Below are 19,228 nucleotides of genomic sequence, written 5' to 3'. Positions count from 1 at the left end.
CACTGCCGTCGAGTCAATTCTGACTCATAGTGACCCTCTGCCCCCTTGAGTTTCTGAGGTAGTAAATCATTATGGAAGTAGATTGTCCAGTTTTGCTTCCATGGACCACCAACCATCTGGTTAGCAGTCAGATGCCTTAGGCACTGTGCTACCAGAGCTTCTTGAAATAAGGTATAGGGAACTCTAATGCAGGGATTGGTTAGTTTTTACTATTCCTCTAGGCTTAAAAGGAATCCTCCCAGAAACAGAAAGAGGGATCTCAGTGCCATCAAGAAAGAGAAGAGCCGAGAGTAGAGGACATCCTTTGACCTGAGATCCACTGCTGAGACAATGGCACAGAGATGTTGGCAGGAGAATAACCAAGAGACCTGCACAAGACAGAGCAGTGGGCTTGCTGGCCCACAGAGCAAGAAAGCTGAGTGCCTTTAGGTAGGGGCTTGCTGGTGGAGTAGGGTGCACCTATCGGCAGAGCTAAAAGAGCTTTGTAACACTTGCCTGAGCAGGGCAGAGGCCTGGCGAAGAGGCCAAGGGCCAGAGAGGCCTACCTGTGGGCATGGCCAAGGGGAGGCTGTCCTAATTGCAGAACTGTATTTTGAGGATTCCTGAACCTCAATCTGTTTTTTCCCTAATAAACCCTATAATGGTAAGTACTGTCTGTGGGTTCTGTGTGGTCATTGCAACACATTATCAAACCCAGCAGAGAAGTAGTAAGTGCCGTGGGAGGGACAGTTGGGGTCAAGAGTTGACAGAAAGGTAGACAGTGGCGGCAGGTATGCCTTCCAGCTTAAGGGGACCAGCTTTGGGGTGTTGCTGTTGATCCCTCTTTCTTTCCCCCTTGTGAAGTTAGAGGTCAGAGGATGCTGCCCCCACACTCTTTTTGCACCTTAATTTATACAGGTCATTGCTATTCCCTGTCAAGTTGATTCCAACTCACTGTAGCTGTGTGCGTACTGGAGTGTAACTGTGTTCCCTGGGGTTTGTAATGGCTATGACTTTCCGAAGCAGATCACCATGCCTGTCTTCTGAAGCTCTTCTGGTTGAGTCCAACCACCAACCTCGTGGCAAGTAGTCAATAATTTAACCGTGAGTACCACCCAAGCTCTCCACTTACACAGACACCCATTACACATCCATGAGGGGAGGCTTGTGCTTGACTATTGACCTAAAGGAGGTGGTTTGAATTCACCCAGTGGCCCCACAGAAGTCCTAGTGGTCTGCTTCCGTGAAGGCTACAGCCAAGAAAACCTGATGGAGCAGTTCTACTCTGTACCACCTGGGGTACAGAGCTAGAATTCACTTAATGGAAGTGGGTTTGTTTTTGTCTTATATACTCATTCACATATAAACTTCTGAAAGAACGTCACCTTCCTTCTTTGACTAACTTCCAGGAAAATCTTAACTTATCTTCAAAGACAGCTTTTTCCATTGATCTCTTTGGCAATTTCATTCAAATGATTTAGTTTTAAATAAACTTTTGAACTTATTTCTAGGTACTAATGGGGCATGGAGGCGGCATCTTCTGACCTCCTCTAACTTCACAAGAGGAAGACAAAATCACCATCTAGCAGCCCAAGGCCTGTTCCTATGAGGCCAGGAGTGCCGCCACCCTCCAGCCCTCATAACAACCTTGACACCAATGGTCCCTCCTATAGCACCTACCACCTCTCTGCTGGGTTTGATAATTTGCTGCAGTGGCCACACAGAACGCACAGATTATGGGGTTTACTAGGAAAGCAACAGGCTACAAATCAAGTTCAGGAACATGCTCAGTCTCTCTCAGCCGGCCATCTCTCTCAGCTAGCCATCTCTTCTCAACCAGCCATCTCTCTCTTAGCTGGCAGTGGGAGAGACAGACTCCTTCTGCCTCTAGAAGGGCTCATTTTGAGCCTGTCAAGAGTGGCAAAACCAACCAATCCCAACATCAGAGTTCTATACACCTGAGAGCAAACTTTCCCAGAAGATAATTTACTACACTGTAAGCCACTCCCTGGCTTTTCTAGCCATTACCCCCCTTTTACACTTCAGAAAATAACATCCCCTTCACCATTAGTTTAAGTATAATCACATCCATGAAAGTGCATAAGCGAGCACTTCATGGGTTTATCTCCCCCCCATTTTAAACAGCCAGTTTCTAATTTGCCCATCCCTATCAAACCAGTACTCTGAGGAGATAAGCATTTTCCTTTCTCTCTGAAGAACCTTTTGTTCTGCATGGAAACTTTGGGCATCTGCATCTGTAAACAAGCAAATCATCAAACTGAAGCAACTTAACATCAGTTCAGTGTCAAACATCTTCCTCTTCATGTGGTTGGGTTCTGGTCAGCCCTAGTTATCCCAGCTAGGTCATGGGTACCAGCTACCAAGTTTTGGAAGTCACACTCTCCCTTTTACTTCAGACCAGCCAGCACCTTCTCTCTCTCATCCTTAGTCTTCAGGCACTAGTTTCACACAGTGAACTTTTACTTCAGACTAGCCAGCCCTTCCTCTCATCCCCAGCCTCCGTGGGCTAGGTCAAAGAGTACCAAATTCAGCCTATTTCTTCATTGCTGCACTTCCCCCATTTCCACTCAAGTGGACCCAGGTGGTCACAAGTGAGTAGCACACAAGCTTATTACTCACTGGCTTCCTTTAAATTCCAGTCCTGGAAGGGGTTTCTCTCATGGATCATGACTTTCCTGCACTGATGTACCCAAAGCCAAGCTGCTTGCTTGAAATTCAGAAAGCCAAACAGTCATTTTTTCCTCCATAGGTCCTGTCTTTAAATGTACATCTTCTGTTCTCTCAGTAATTCTTCTTCTATGCACAAGGCTTGAAACAAAAGACTGTGCATTTCCTGGGAAAATTCTATTTTCCCTTTTAAATTATCCAATCAAGTATTGGCTGAAGGAAGACTTACACATTTTCTGTTATCCACACTCCATGATCATTTCTAATGTACAAGTAGGTAAGAGAACATTCAATACCCGTAGTACATTTAGATAAACACATAATCCAAAACACACAATCACTTTTAAAACATTCCAGTTTCACCTCTTCACCTTAATTATCTTCCCATTCTATGTATATGGCCTTGGGCCTTTGGCTGTGTGTAACCAAAAGCCCTAGCCTCTGGATCAATTATCTCCTTTCTTAGGTAACACCAACCAAAGTAACCATCTAAGAATCCAAAGTTTCACTTCCCAGGTCCCTTCCTTCTTTCTTTTACAAAGTCCCATGCTTCTGTAAGTCTGGAGACACAGCAACGAATCCCACTTCTGACACCAACTGCTAAAGGGGCACAGAGGTAGCATCTTCTGACCTCCTCTAACTTCACAAGAGGAAGACAGACTCACCATTGGCAGCCCAAGGCCTATTCCTATGAGGCTGGACATGCTGCCAACCTCCAGGCCTCTTAACAACCTTGACACCAACCGTCATTCCTGTGGCACCCACCACCTCTCTGCTGGGTTTGGTAATTCGCTGTAGTGGCCATATAAAACTCACAGATTATAGGGTTTGTTAGGGAAGCAACAGGATACAATTCAAGTTTAGGAACGTGCTCAGTCTCTCTCAGCCAGCCGTCTTTCCCAGCCAGCCGTCTCTCTCAGCTGGCTGTCTCTCTCAATGAGCTGTCTCTCTCAGCAGCACGTCTCTCTCTCTCTCAGCAGTGCTTCTCTCTTGCATCTCTCTCCTGTCTCTCTCTCAGCCATGCATCTCTCTAAGCCAGAAGTGAGAGAGACAGAGATTCCTTTTGTCTCTAGGAGGGCCCATTTTGAGCCTGGCAGAGTGGCAAAAGCAACCAATCTCAACATCAGAGTTATATGCACCTGTGAGAGAGCGAACTTTCCCAGATTACTTCGTGCTGCCCCAGATGGATGACTTTAATAAGCAGCTACTCAGTTGCTCATGACAAAGGGGGAGTTACAAAGACTGTGGCTAGAAAAGCCATACTGTGTAATTTACTACACTGTACCAGGGTAAACCCAGATCAACTCCACAAGAGTCTGTCTTGTAAGAACGTGAATCTGAGACTAGATTGGCCAATACCTGGAGGTGTGAGCAAAGGTGGTCGCTCCCCTCACATAACAGCAGCTGCCATTTCAGATTTTCCTTTCAGGTGGAAACAGGGTGCAGAATGACTATTTAGGTAACTCAATTATCTTCCAAAAAAAAAAGAAGGAAAGAAAATACCTAGTATTATTCTCTAATGCAATACTTCCAATTTCAATCTTTATTTTTTCACAAAATGGCTACAGGGCAGCACCTCAGGGAGAAACGCGATTAGATGCCAGCTGCATAAAAGTGTCATTTACCTTACTATTACTATGAGCAAGAACTAGCGGCTGAAATATTGGGTCTTGAACAAAATAAAATAAATTATTTTTATTCTACAGTCTTGTTATTCTAAGAACTCTAAGTTCTAAGACTTATTATTTAATGAACTCAAAAAGTAGAGTAAAAAAAAATAATGACTCAAGCAAGAAGAATTTGGAAAATGAAACCATTACAGCACAGATATAATTTTAAATCTACTTACCTCTGCACTGGAAAACAACAACATTCAATACCAGAAATTCTTTAGCAAAATTGAGTGAGAAAAGACCCTAGTCTAGTACTATTAGGCTTCCCACCCAATATAATTCCCAAATATTAAACTCCTCTGACAGCAGGCATTTCTAAGTGATACTGAGGTCAGGTTCCCTTCTTATGAATCTCCTTTCCTATAGGAGCTTGGAAAGGAGTTCTGGTGGTGCAGTGGTTAAAACACTGGGCACTAACCAAAAGGTCAGCAGTTCCAACCCACCAGCCACTCCATGGGAGGAAGGTGAGGCAGTTTGCTTCTGTAAAGATTTACACCCTTGGAAACTCCAGGGGGCAGGTCTACTCTGTCTTACAGGGCTGCTATGAGTGAAATTCACTTGATGGCAGTGTGTCTGTTTGGTTTTGGTTTGGTGTGGACCTTGGAAATTCTGTACAAAGATCAGAAGAGACATTTTTATGTTACATGATCAGGACTAAGGTCTCATGTAAGAAAACAGAAGTGAGAATCTCAGAAATTCCAAACTGATGAAGATCTGACAATACGTATGTCGACTACTTTTTTATTCTTTTAAGAATTTGGTCCAGAATCGTAGAAATGTAATAGAATCAGTGGTCAACATGACTTAGTGTTTCCCACCAATTCCACACAGGACTATTTGGGGTCATTTACCTATCATGCAAACCCAGAATTCCAAATTCTCCTGTTGACCTAACTTGCAGATCTTCCTGGATTCTATCAAGAGAGAATCTGTCACTGGTGCAGAAGGTGGACCTACACATAAGTTTCTTCGCACAAATCAGCTCTATCCTCCAATGGCTATCACTGATGCAGGCCAAGCCTGAGGGGCATTTTCTGTGTTCTGCTGTACACCTAGGTTCCAAGAAGGCACCCTCAGAGCCAGGACCAAGGAGACCAACACCCTGCCTCAGTCAGAGAAGCCCCACATTTGCATACTGCAGCTCTTTGTAGGATTTAACGTTAAAACAAAGGTCCTTGCATTTAATAACAAGACAAAATGCATGACCCTAGCAGAAATCCCCTGTCAAGGGAGGGCAGAGCTGAAAGAGTCCAGTGATGTTCCTGGGGCCTCAGAGCTCAAGTCTCCTCAACTAGCCACCCCCAAGTCCCTGCCCTGCCACTGGGTCCTGGTGCCACTCCTGACACACAGCAACTGTGTGAACTGTCGGTGACTGACTAACTTATAGACAGACAGATGCAGGGGCTACTTCATGTCAGACTAGAGACTCTAGTGACCTTCACTCTCCCCAAAGCCAGCACTGGCTGCAATTACCTTATCGCTGTCCAGTGTGTTTTGAGATGTCCGGGAGGCGATGGAAATTGTGTCAGGCTGGCTGCTGCCATCCCCTTGGCTGTCTAGGTCCTCTCCATCCCTGGGGACACAGAGAGACTTTCAATGCCTGTCATGCCTGGGTTCCTTTTCAAGGTTTCTGAAGATCATCTCCAGCTCATTTGCAGGAAGAATACGTTTACTTAAAGAGGTGTGAATTGGCCTGTGAGACTGACCATTCTATCATGATGAGTCTCTCCACGAGCCAGGGTTTTGCCACGCACTGTGCTGAGTGTCTTATTGTCTCATCCCACGCAACCCTCACAATCTAATATTAAAATACAGCTGGTATGCTTACTGCCATTTGGATGCTATATGACTTTGCCATGCAAATAACTTGTCCAAGTTCACACGACCAGGAAGACTGAGTGGGGAGATTTAGATCCAGGTCTTTCTAACTCCAGAGCCCATGCTCTGAGCACCTAGGCCATGTGCCTTCCACACAGAGCACTAAGCAGGAAGTGCCAACAGCTCACAGTGACGCCCTAAGCAGGAAGTGCTCACAGTGACACCCTGCTTTACCTGACACAAGCCAAGGGCCTGGGGCCCAGCTACAGGGAGACCCTGGTGGATCAGACGTTTGTAGTCACATGGGGAACATTATGGAGTGAGACGTGATCCACACGTGTACAAGGAATACCACTTGGTGTGGGGACGATTCGGGGTTTGCATGCGGCCCATCACTGACTGTGAGGCACAGTGGCGCGTCTTGACAATACAAACACACTACTGACATGGTGCTTAATACAAACTCTAGTTTAGAAAACAATCCTCAAAACATTTGAAAGACGATTTTTGGAATCAACTAGAGGGGGAGTATATCAGCACCATAAGTTAATAAGTGTTCTTTCTGCTCTAGTCAATAAAGCAACTGAAATAAAAGCCCCACACTGACCTCCTGCCCTTCTGCCTCGTTGCTGGGGCAGTTTTGGGGATGTGGATTGGCTCCTTGAGGGCTCCCTTCAGGTGGACGGTCCTCTCCTGTATCACTTCTCGAATGTGCTTTATCCAGTCCTGTTTGTTCTCGATGCTGGAAGCCTTAGGAAGGTGGGAGACTCAGTCAGGAGACACAGGAGCCTTTTCAGACCTGCACTAACCCACTCACCTCTCCCACACTCCCAGAGAGATCTATTAGAATTTCAGTGCTTGGTACAAATGGTTGGTTACACAAGCTTACAGAGAAATATCTGAGATAAGAATCTTTCAGCAGAAAAGAAATCCCATCCCATGTTTCATATGCCACCAGATACATGACCCTCGTTTAATGTATTTGTTTTCATCAATGCCATTTTTATTTTAAAGCATACATGTTATTCCAGACCTAAGACTATCCCAACCATTGATCTCAAGTCCTTTTCAGGCACCCCTAGGTGAATACGAAACCAAAACCTTGTTTAGGCTGTTTGTTGTCGTTGTTATGTGCCGTCGAGTCGGCCCCAACTCATAGCGACCCCTCTTTGGGTTTCTGAGGCAGTATCACTGTGGAAGTAGATCGCCTCATCTTCCTTCTGAGGAGTGGCTGTTTAGGCAAAGCCTATGTCAGTGGCTGCCAACCAGTCTGCAGGGTGTTTACCACCTGGTCACTGGACTGACATCAACAACAGTAGCCATGCTACCAGTGCCCCGCGGGCCATGCTGAGGGCTTTCTGTGCAGTTTCTCATCATGCCCACAAGTACCCCAATGAAGGAGAAGGCTCCAGGACCCTTGTTTTATGAATGAGGAACTGAGGCATGGACACAGGAAGAAATCTGCCCCACGGCTGGCAGGTGAAGCAGCTGGAATTCCAGGCTTCTGAGGCTGGGACCTACCTCCACTGATACCACAGAATGAATGAGAACCAATCGTGGGGGTGGCCTTTACCGCAACGCCCCTGTAGCTGTGGCAGAATGTGCTGGGAAAAAGACACAGCAGGCTCTCCCAGCACCTGCTGAACGAGCATGCATGACATTGCTTTGCCCGGGTTTTTATCTCTAACTCTGCCTCAAAGGAGGTAGGATTTTTTTTTTTTTAAATATGCTCCAGGCCTTACTAACCATATTTTTTTTTTTTTTCCCTTATGGAAACTATCAACTTCCTATGATATAAGCATGACTTCCTATAAATGATTAAAACAACTGTCAGTGGGATTCCAGATGAGATCACAGGGGAGAGAATCCAACACTTTCTCATTGTAGATCTTTTTTCAAAAAAAAGAAAAGAAAATCAAAGCTCACGCTGAGAAAGGAAATGAAAATTGAAAACCTTCTCTCTGAACAGAAATATTTTCACTGGCAGATGTCTTTAACATCTCTTTGGGGGTGGAATGGGGAAATAACTGAAAGAGAAAAGGCAGCCTCCTGCTCCCTGCTCAGATCTGCCAGGGGTGGGAGCAGGTAGAGGGCTGGTGATGAGGCAACCCTTGAGTTTGGGGTCAAATTATAGTGTCTCAAAGAGGGGACACTAGGAAAACACAGATCTATTAGAATTTCAGTGCTTGGTACAAATGGTTGGTTACACAAGCTTACAGAGAAATACCTGTATAAGAAGGAACATTTGGCCTCGACTCAACAGAAATTTCAATTTGTATCTTTCTACAGAAGAATTTATTCCTCTAGCTACAGTAAATTTACAAACATGAACCCCATAGGTCTCCACCAATCATAATAAGAACAATTCATAAAACAACAGAAAAAAGTTAACAAGCAAAATCTCTCTAAGCATGCTAAAAACAAAAGAAAACCAGAAAGAAACAATGAACATTTGGCAGAGTCGGGAAACAACTAAGGAGACATTCTGTCAACATGGGTCAGAAATGAAGAAACATTTCATAATTTAAAGGAAGTAACTTTTTGGAAAGTAATTACATTTATGAGAGTAATTCTCCCAACCTTAAATAAATTAAACAAAGAAAGTAGGTGCCAATTCCTCTGAAACAGAAGAAAGTATCTCAGCTAAAATCCTAAGTAAAAGGTCTCACTTGGCCAAGAGAAAGAATGATTTGTTTCATTCTCTTGGAGTTCCAATCTGTTTAAGTATTAAAATACCCTGGATCCAGACCATGAAAAGAAAAGATGCCAACATTTTGCTTCATAACTACTAGGCTACCACCATCATGGCCATCATCACCACCACTACCATAAGGACCATCACTAGGAGCACTACTGGTAGCACTACCATTGACCCCACCATTACCACTGTCCATCTATACCACCATTGTCACCTGCATCTACACCATCACTAGCACCAGCACCACCATCTCGTCCACTGCATCTACACCACCATCACTACCACTGCTACATCAGCACCACCACCAGCATCTGCACCACTACACGTATACCATCATAACTACCACCAGCCACACCACTGCACCAATACCATCACCATCACCACCACCATCTATGCATCTATACCACCATCACCACCAGTACTAGCTACACCATTACCACCTCAACTACCTACATCACCACATCTATACCACCATCACAACTATCTAAACCATTATACCAGCTCCAGCACAACCTCCATATCGACATTACTACACTATATCACCATCCCTGCCAGTAGCTCCACCACCACCATCTTCACTACGTACACTACATCTATACCATCACCCTCTGCACCGCCACCACTTCCACCATCTGTATCACTGCATCTAAATACTACTCTCTATGCCATCACTACCACCAGCCATACCAATGCCACCAGCCACATCACCACCATCACTTCTACAATCCCCACCATCACTACCACCACTATCACCAGCACTAGCACCAGCACCACCTCCATTGTTCCGTAACCACTCACACCAAAGATAATCTTTATAATTACTGAGAAAAGCATTCCTTTCAGTCCCTCTCTGGAAGTCAAAATATCTTACCCAAGATTATCTATAAAACTTTTCATCTGATATAGCCTGTGCAAAGTCTTGTAATGAATCTCTTATTATACACCAAATTAAAAAAAAATCCTTATCTGGCTCAAATATGGGGCACATTTCTTAGATATGCTCTGGTAGCATAGTGCCTAAGGCACTCGACTGCTAACCAGGAGGCTGGCGGTTCAAACCCACCAGCCACTCCTCGGAAGGAAGGTTGGGCAATCTACTTCTGTAGTGATACTGCCTTGGACACCCAAGGAGGGGTCGCTATGAGTCGGGTCGGGTCGACTCGACGGCACATAACAACAACAACATTTCTTAGAAGCACCTTTTAGCATCTGCAACTGCAGGTAACAGCAATACTTTATTTAAACTGGATGTCTTAAGGCCTTGGGTATACAGTAAAAATTCTACACGTTAGCAAAATTCAGTTATCTAATATTTAGCTATCTGAACAATTTCTATTTTCCAAGGCTTTCTGCCAGTACTAACAAGAGCACACTAGGCTGGTAATTACAGATTCACTGCAAATCAATCCATCATTGCACATGTGAATAAACACCTTAGTAACACAATGGCTCTCATGTCACTAAAGCAAAGGCTCTGTAAGAGTGACAAGCAGATGAATAACTCACAGATTCTGGAAATACCAAAAAGAGATGAAAAGGTATGGAAGAAACAAAGGAGCTGACAAGCCAGATCACATACCGGAGGCCCATTAGGCTTCTGGCTGGTCTCAACATTCTACAAATCTCCAGCCACATCTTCCCCCAAATACCCCGAGGCCACTTATGGTCTTTCCAGGCAGCTTAGAAAGACAGTTACATCTGTGTTTTCTCAAACACAGAAGGAGGGATGTACGTAAGACACCCCTCACAGTGCTCTTGACCATTCCTGTGGGAGGTTAGTGTCATTAGAAGAGAATTCAAGTCAAATACTCAGTTTCTTCTCCCCCACGAACTACACAGCCAGAAGCATCCTTACTGTGTTTTGAATGCTTTGTATCATAATATACCAAACCTTCATAATCACTCCTATTTTTTTCTGCCCCCAAATTAGAAGCCAAGGAACCTAAGACCCCATGAAGACCTTTCAAAGCCCTTCATTCCATCAGGTGCCTAGTCTCTCTGGAAACTCAAGATCAAGCATGCCAGAATCCACTGGAGGCACACCTCGTGTCATGGCTCTTCCCTTGAATGAGCTTTGCGGATAATACACTTTTTATAAATTGAAGGTTTGCGCCAACCCTATATCGAGTAATTCCACTGACATGATTTTCCCAACAGCATTGTGCTCTGTGTCTGTGTGTCACATTCTGGTAATGCTCATAGTATTTTGAACTTCTTCATAATGGTATTGCACACTTAACAGACCACAGTACAATGTAAACCTAACTTTTTATGTACTGGGAAACCATAACCTCTGTGTGACTCAGTTTTATGAGATGCCCACTTTATTGCAATGGTCTGGGATGGAACCCGCAGGATCTCTGAGGTCTGCTGTGATTCTGTTTAAGACAAAGAATGGGGGAAATAAAAAAAAACTTCTCTCCATTTTCTCTGTTAGTAGGAATGTCAAAGTTTACCTCGAGTTACCTCACCACTGGAATAACAAACTGGATTAATGCCATGATTTTTCCATGCTCATCACCCATCCCAACAGGACACAAAAGGAACAAATAAAATTATATGATAACCAGATGTTTCAAAACCAGGAAAAAGGGCACACGGAACTATAACAACCCTTTCACACCACACATTCCCAAGTTTCAAATGAACGTACCTTAAGGACAATTTTATTATCGGAAGTTGGTGTTCTCCCCACCCACAGTGCAAACTTGCAAGGATCCCCTTCAACGTGCTCCGTGACACCCAGCTCTGAGGTCTGCATGAAAAGACAATCAGATAATTAGGCTGCGGGGAATCCTGGCAGGATGCAGAAGTCAGACCAGGTCTCGTTTCTGGCTACTTGTGGTCAGGCTGTTACAGTAACACAGTTCACTTGCCTAGACGGGTCATCATTCTCAGATTACATTTATTTAAGATGAGAATATTTCCTTCTTGGTTGGTGCCATCCCTCTTCACTTCCTCTGAGCATCTCTCCTAAGGAGCTCTGGTGGCGTAACGGTCAAAGCATCTAGCTGCTAACCAAATGGTCAGCAGCTTGAACCACCAGCCACAACATGGGAGAAAGATGAGGCAATCTGCTTCCATAAAGATTTACACACAGCCTTGCAAACCCCATGGGGCAGTTCTATGCTGTCCTAAGGCATTGCTATGAGTTGGAATTGACTTGATGGCAGCATCTTTGATAATTTGGTTTTGAGCGTCTCTACTGGTGATCCCAAAATAGGGTCAAAGTGTAAAACCTCTAGAAGAAGGAAATACAGAACAATCTGGAAAATCTAGTCAACTACTTTCAACCCGATGAATAATTAAACAAGCTTTCCCCTGTTCCAAAGAGCTGTCACCATGTATATTCACCATTAATGAAGTCACTCCACACAAAGCAGAAAGTATTTTAGTGGTTAAGTAACTGTCCAGAATGTTTTGAGAACTTCACCAGTAATTTTAAGGACTAGAAGATAAAACTCTTCCCTGTAATCTACGCAGCGGTAAAATCTGCCTAACACGGCAGAGCACAGGTGAAGGGCCCCTCAAGGAGTGAAGCACTAATGATTCCTCCTTCAACGAAGGGCATGGTCCACAATCTATAGCTGCAGAGGCGGCCTCAGGGGCAGTTAAATTAAACGAAGGTGTGTGAGCTTTTAAAACAGATCAGCTTGGCCTCTGAGGGCAGGTTAAAGCCAGCTAGTGAAATTACAAGCCAGTCCCAGTGCGCTTCTCCTTTGCAGTTAGAATATGATCAGAAATGATGTAAGGTCAGCTGTGCTCCAACAGATGACCTCAAACAGGATGCAAGCCAAAGAAAATGGCACAAAACCATTTCTCTGAACTTACAAATTACAGGTTATTATTGTGATGACTGATAGACACTCAGCAGTATTTCACCTTTGGGAATTTGATTAATATGTACGTTTTGCTATTGTTAGGTGTTGAGTCAGTTCCAAGTCACAGCGATGCTATGTACAACAGAATGAAACACTGAGCCATCCTCATAAGCAGGTTGGAGCCCACTGTTGCAAACGCTGTGCCCCTCCATCTCGTTGAGGGTTCTTTTTTTCAGCGACCCTCCACCTTACCAAGGATGATGTCCTTTTTCCGAGTTCTGGTCCCCCGAATAACATGTCCAAAGTATGTGAGACAAAGCTCCGCCATCCTCAGTTCTCAGGAGCATGCCTGGCTGGACTTCTTCCCAGATACATCTGCTCATTCTTCTGGCAGCCCATGGTATATTTAATATTCCTCCCCAAAATCATAACTCAAAGGCATCGATTCTTTGTATTTCTTCATCTGTTGTCCAGCTTTCACATGCACATGAGATGAATCCTCTGAGTGACATCTTTGCTTATTAACACTTTCAAGAGGTCTTTTGCAGATTTGTCTAATGTGGTATGTCGTTTGATTTCTTAATTTCTGCTTCCATGGGTGCTGATCTGATCCCACTCAAGTGAAATCTTTGGACGCTTCAATTGTTTGTTTATCATAATGCTGTTTATTGGTCCGGTTGTGAGGATTTTTGTTCTCTTTGAGGTGAATCCATATCAAACGCTGCAGTCTTTTATCATCACCACTAAGTGCTTCAAGTCGTCTTTGCTTTTAGCAGCCAAGGCTGTCATCTGCATACTGCAGCTTGATAATGAGTCTCCCTCTAATCCTGACGCTGTGCTCTTCCTCATATACTCAAAACCAAACTCACTGCCGTCAAGTCGGTTTGAACTCATGATGACCCCACTGGGTTTCCAAGGCTGTACATCTTTACAGAGGCAGACCACCTCATCTTTCTTCCACAGAGTGGTTGGTGGTTTTGTAACACTCACCTTCTGGTTAGCAGCCAAACACCTTAACCACTGCACCCGTAGAGCTCCCCCTTCTTCATATAGTCCATATACATATACATATACATACATATATATATATGAATACACACACACACACACACATATCTTAAAAACATGTAATGGAAAAAAAATGTGTAATGGTTCTATTTTTTCAACACTTCTGCATGATTAAGATTTTGTAAAATAAAAAATTAAAAATACAGGAAAATGCATAATGCATCAATTGTCCCCACTCCAAAAATGTACCAACATCTCTATAGGCTCTGCCCTACTGTGTGCAAAGAAGAAACCAAGTTCCATTGCATTTGCTGGTCCTCTTCCTCTCATGCTGTGATTCTCCCCTGCCTGCCCCGTCTGCCCCACCCTGCCCAGCAACCATGTACTGACAGGTCCTGAGACATTACCCATGAGGTGGAAATGGAAGTGAAGAGGACGCAGGAGATGAAACGAGCCTCAAACTTCCCTGAGAGCGACATGGAGTTTATAAAGAGCTGGCTGGGCTCACGACTATAGTCTATGGCACCTCATGTGTTTCTCTTGTTAGGAAGCACATGGTGAAGTTAAATAAGAATTAAAATGCATCATGGTAGCTATTAAGTAGTGAAGGGGGCAGCTATTATAGATGGGGAGAGAATTAACTCAAAATAATTCATTGCCCTTGAGTAGATTCCAACTCACAGAGACCCCCCATTGATTTCTGAGGCAGTATCTCTATGGAAGTAGATTGCCCAATCCTCCTTCCGAGGAGTGGCTAGTGGGTCTGAACTGCCAGCCTTCTGGTTAGCAGTCAAATGCCTTGACCACTATGCAAACTTTATTTCTGCTTACATGTATTTTCTCTAATAATCATGTTTTGCTATTGTAAATATAAATAATTTTTACTTAAGAAAAAAAACCTGATCATTATGTATCCACAGGGAACTACCCAGTACAGCTGCTCAAGGATCTTCCAGTGTCAATGAAGTCAAACATAATGCTAGACAAACTTGCTCTCCTGGTATGGCCAATTTATTCATAAAGTTAGTTTAGGCACATAGGAGATAAAGGATTGAAATCCAAAACATTTTCTTGTATCACAGAGTCTCTGGAATTTAGAAAAACCAAGTTTCCTAAGAGGTCTGGTGAAACTCAAGCGCGACCCCTAGTGGGCTCAGGGGTGTCAGACAATTTCATTGAAGAAGATGAAAACACTAAGACAGTTGCAGACTCTCATTTTATCATCATTTGCGATGGTAAACTGTGTTTTTTGTCTACCTAAAAAAAGGTGGCTGTGGTAGTTAAGTTTGTGTGTCAACTTGGCTAGGCCTGGTTGAGTGGCTGGGCAGCTGGATGTAGTATTTCCCATGATGGGACTGGTCATCAACTCCATGGTGGAATCTACTGGGAGCAGCTGAGTGGCTGCTCTAGGGATGTGGTCTGCTTCCTGTATATAAGGAGAAGCCTTGGGAAATGGTAGCTAGCTTATGGAACGCTTGAACCTTGCATGTAGTTATGTTGTTGTTCAACAGTCTGCCATGCTCTGCCAACCTTGGGACTTTCAATGGACTTGAATTGATGGCCTGCCGTGTGGTGTGGTGTGGTAACATCAGGACTGTGCCATTTTGTTTGTCAACCTTGGGCTTGTCAGCCTCAGCAGCCAGTAGCTGTTTGAGTGAAGAGATCCCTTTAGCTTCAGTGGGCCGGGAGCAAGAGGCAGAGCTAAAGCCCAAGGTCGAGGGGCTTTCATACAGCGCCTAGAGCCTGGCACTTTGAACTCGGACTTAAAGCCTCCAAATTGTAAGAGAATAAACTCCTGTTTGTTAAGGCCATCCCACTTGTGCTATATATTCTTGTCAGAGTGGCACTAGGTAACCAAAACAGAGTATGGTAGCAGGAGTGTGGTGCTGCTCTGACAGATACCTAAAATGTGGAAACAGAAGTGAAGTGCGTCCTTGACCCGAGACCCCAGCATACTGCATGAGAGATAGGAGCAGAGTCCGGAGACTGGCATGAGATGGTGATAGTCTTACCAGCCCACTGAGAAGAAAGCTGGATGCCACTGGGTAGGTGGCTTCCTGCCAGAGTGGGTTGCCTTCGGGCATTAATTGGTAGAAGAGACCAGCATGAAATGGAGTAGCAGGATGCCTGGCCCATGGAGCAAGAAAGCTGAGTGCTTTTTGGGCAGGAAGATTTCCTCTAGAGTGGGTTGCCTTCAGCATTAATTGGCAGAAGCAGAGAGACCAAGGAAATGGAAAGCAGAGCTGCCTCAGCCTCAAGGGTAGGACCCTGGCCTTTGGGGGTGGAACCACCACAGCCCCCTAGATTTCAAAGAGCCAGACCTTCTTCACCAACTTGGTTCTGGAGTGTGCGGCTGCTTGTTCATGTAAGCTAGTGAGATGGAGTTAAGCCGCTGCCCAAGAGTGAGGGGGCAGGGCTGTCATGCCCAGGAGGTAGAGGAACAGGGCCCACCAGGCTAAGGGGGTGAAGTCACCACTCAGGAACTAGGGGACTGGAGTCACACAGTGAAGAGATCTGTACAGATGCAACCCAATGAAGATCTGTACAGGTGCTAAGTTGACAAGGGGTGGAACTGTGGTGGTCATATATGTGTGTGTCAACTTGCCTAGGCCTGGTTGAGTGGCTGGGCAGCTGGATATAGTATTCCCCATGATGAGACTGGTAATCAACTCCATGGTGGAATCTACTGGGAACAGGTGAGTAGCTGCTCTAGGGATGTGGTCTGCTTCCTGTATATAAGGAGAAGCCTTGGGAAATGGTAGCTAGCTTATGGAACGCTTGAACCTTGCATGTAGCTGTGTTGTTGTTCAGCAGCCTGCCATGCTCTGCCAACCTTGGGACTTTTAATGGACTTGAATCAATGGCCTGCCATGTGGTGTGGTAACATCAGGACTGTGCCATTTTATTTGTCAACCTTGGGCTTATCAGCCTCAGCAGCCAGTAGCTGCCTGAGTGAAGAGATCCTTCTAGTTTCAGTGGGCTGAGAGCAAGAGGCAGAGCTGAAGCCCAAGGTTGAGGGGCTTTCACACAGCACCTAGAGCCTGGCACTTTGAACTCAGACTTAAAACCTCCAAATTGTAAGAGAATAAACTCCTGTTTGTTAAGGCCATCCCACTTGTGGTGTATATTTTTGTCAGAGTGGCACTGGGTAACCAAAACAGTGGCAATTGTGTTACACTGAAACTTATGATTCTGTAGGCCTATACTTACAAACAATTTGCTTTTATAAAGGTACTTGCTTCTCCCGCTGGAATCTTTCACTTCTTTACTGAACACTAAGGACATTTCAAAGAGGAAGAGATGCCGTTCTCGACCCTTCCGAATTAAGGTTTTGGGGTCCCACACTTGGAAGGATTCCTGCAGGATGAGTTCTCCCTGAGACTCAATGTTTTCGTCGAACCCTGCAACATGAAGGACAGGAGGCACGATCAGTTTGAAAGCATAAACACACAATGCACAGAAAGCATGATGGGCATTCAGACGCTTGTGAAACACCCGTCACTGAGTCTCAGGGTGTCTACCTTGTCTGGAACACATTCTCAATGTGTCCAGTGTGCGCCTGCCCACCTACAGATACATCTCAACCCAGGAAGGCGTGGTGGCCGCAGCACTCCTCTTCACTCTGCTGTTCCTTGCGACATCCAGTCACCACATGGCCTTCAATGACCTGCTGCACTGCCTCTGCCCACCCCATCCTGCACACGCCCATGCTACCCCCGGTCCAGGTTGCCGACACCCCGACCTACCACATTTCCCAAATGGGCCCTGACTCACTTCCCCACCTCTGATCCATCCCACCCATTAATTCTTAGGAAGACACCACTTGACGTATGTTTTTCCTTGTTCAAACTAGTCAGTGATTCCCACAGCCTTACTCTTAAGTTCCGTTCCCTTAGTTTGACACGTCACTGAGTGCCACCAGGTGCCACCGTGTGCCTGCTGGTTCTTTACTGTCTGCACACAGCAGGCACCGTGAGCCTCCCCTTCTGTGCAGAGGGCTCCATGGGCTCTTTCCAGCCCACCGTCTCAGCCCAGCCTGGGTCTTGACTCCCTTTGCCTCCTCAGCCCAGAACGATCTTCCCAGACATGCTGCTGAAGCTCCAGCCTTTCTTGAAGGCCCTGTTCTCATCCTTCTCGTTGGCCACGCTCCTTGACTCCCGGGCCCTAGCACACCCTCCCTCCCTTACACGCCAGCATTCTCTGGGTGTCAGTCATGTACGAGCTGCACACTGGCTCTCACTGCAGCTCCTCTCTCCACAGCCAGGCCACTACCTTATCCCATGGACCCCAGTCTACCAGGGCTAGCAGAGCACATACCTGGGGGAGAGGGTGCCCCCGACAGCAGAAGACCCTCTTATGGTGGCACCAAAGGACAACTACACTCCCACCATTTTTGCAGCCAGGAGCCGCCAACCCTCTGGCCAGTGCAGGAGAGCTGTGTGCACCACCTCCCTGTCCTTGCTTCCCACTTCCTGCTAGATGGAATGTTAACATGGTCTTGAGACATCCTAGTAATGTCTTGGACACTGGAGTAACCAATCAGGGCCACATCCTAGGACTGGAGAGAAACTAGCCATACTGAGCCCAAGTCCTCAATGGTGTCATAAAGAACTGCCACCAAGCTCTGGAATTACACGACAGGAGGACATCTGTGTGTGCCTGGCCTCTGATTTTCAGGTCTCTATTAACTGAAAGGTTGGAGGTTAAAGGCCACCCAGAGGTCCTCAGAAAAAAAGCCCAGTCATCTGGCTCCAAAAAAGCAGCCACCGGAAGCTCCGTGGAGCAGCCCTCTGACACATCAGGAACTGCAGCTGCCTCAGCGGCAAGGAACTTTTGTCACACACAGCAGCAGGCATTTTGTAACCAACCTAGAGCTCAACGCGACTGATGGTAACGACAGACCAGCAAAAGCATCGGAGGCAGGACTACTCATGGGAAATGAGCCTGGGAAATCTGATGTAAGAGGTGACCTCTGTACCAAAGAAACAGCTTTCTGAACCAGAAGCATGTATGGAAATTGTAACTGCTCTAATAATTGTTTAACACCTCCATCTAATTATCTTTACCAAGCAACAGCACACTCAACTGCATAAGAAGTTAAGTGGCACATACTACGTCCAAGTCTCTAGGCACATGATGCAGCAGATACAGAGAACGGGAGCAATGACCTCTTTTAAGGACTTCAAGGCCTTGGGGATCCAGCCAGCCAGCCTCTAACAAGGGGACCAGGTGGCTCCTGGGGTACAGAGCACAGAGCACCCACCTTCCAGGGACGCACTGAGGTAAAGCTTTTACTGAGGAAGAAGCTCTTTATGCGGTCCTTAAGAGAAGCAATGACAGCAGTTCTTCTAAAAAGATATCCACATCTGAACTCTCAAGCACTAGCTATACACAGAGGCCTGGAACTGAGATGCTCAGGGTGCAGGAAGTGCATGTACAGACAGCGTCGGCAAAGTCACACAGCATGTGCGCATGGGCCGCGGAAGGCCACTTACCCTCCAGGGTGCAGGAAGTGCATGTACAGACAGCGTGGGCAAAGTCAC

At 45.6% G+C, this 19,228-nt stretch overlaps 1 protein-coding gene across 1 annotated transcript in view; it reads right to left on the bottom strand.

Annotated features, from left to right (window-relative positions):
- Nucleotides 1-19,228, bottom strand: part of TRIO (trio Rho guanine nucleotide exchange factor) — a 335,211-nt gene that overhangs the window by 112,132 nt on the left and 203,851 nt on the right. The window contains exons 30-33 of the mRNA XM_007954197.2: nt 16,896-17,086; nt 11,510-11,611; nt 6,766-6,908; nt 5,814-5,913 (exon numbers count right to left, since the gene is read on the bottom strand). Coding sequence (XP_007952388.2) covers nt 5,814-5,913; nt 6,766-6,908; nt 11,510-11,611; nt 16,896-17,086 — 536 coding nt within the window. The remainder of the gene's footprint in view (nt 1-5,813; nt 5,914-6,765; nt 6,909-11,509; nt 11,612-16,895; nt 17,087-19,228) is intronic.

Source organism: Orycteropus afer, unplaced genomic scaffold (assembly GCF_000298275.1).
Source record: "Orycteropus afer afer isolate SDZICR_OR568_19922 unplaced genomic scaffold, OryAfe1.0 scaffold00442, whole genome shotgun sequence".
NCBI classification, from domain to species: Eukaryota; Metazoa; Chordata; class Mammalia; order Tubulidentata; family Orycteropodidae; genus Orycteropus; species Orycteropus afer.
Note: the sequence above shows the minus strand (reverse complement) of the source record. Positions and strands in the feature narration are given on the sequence as shown.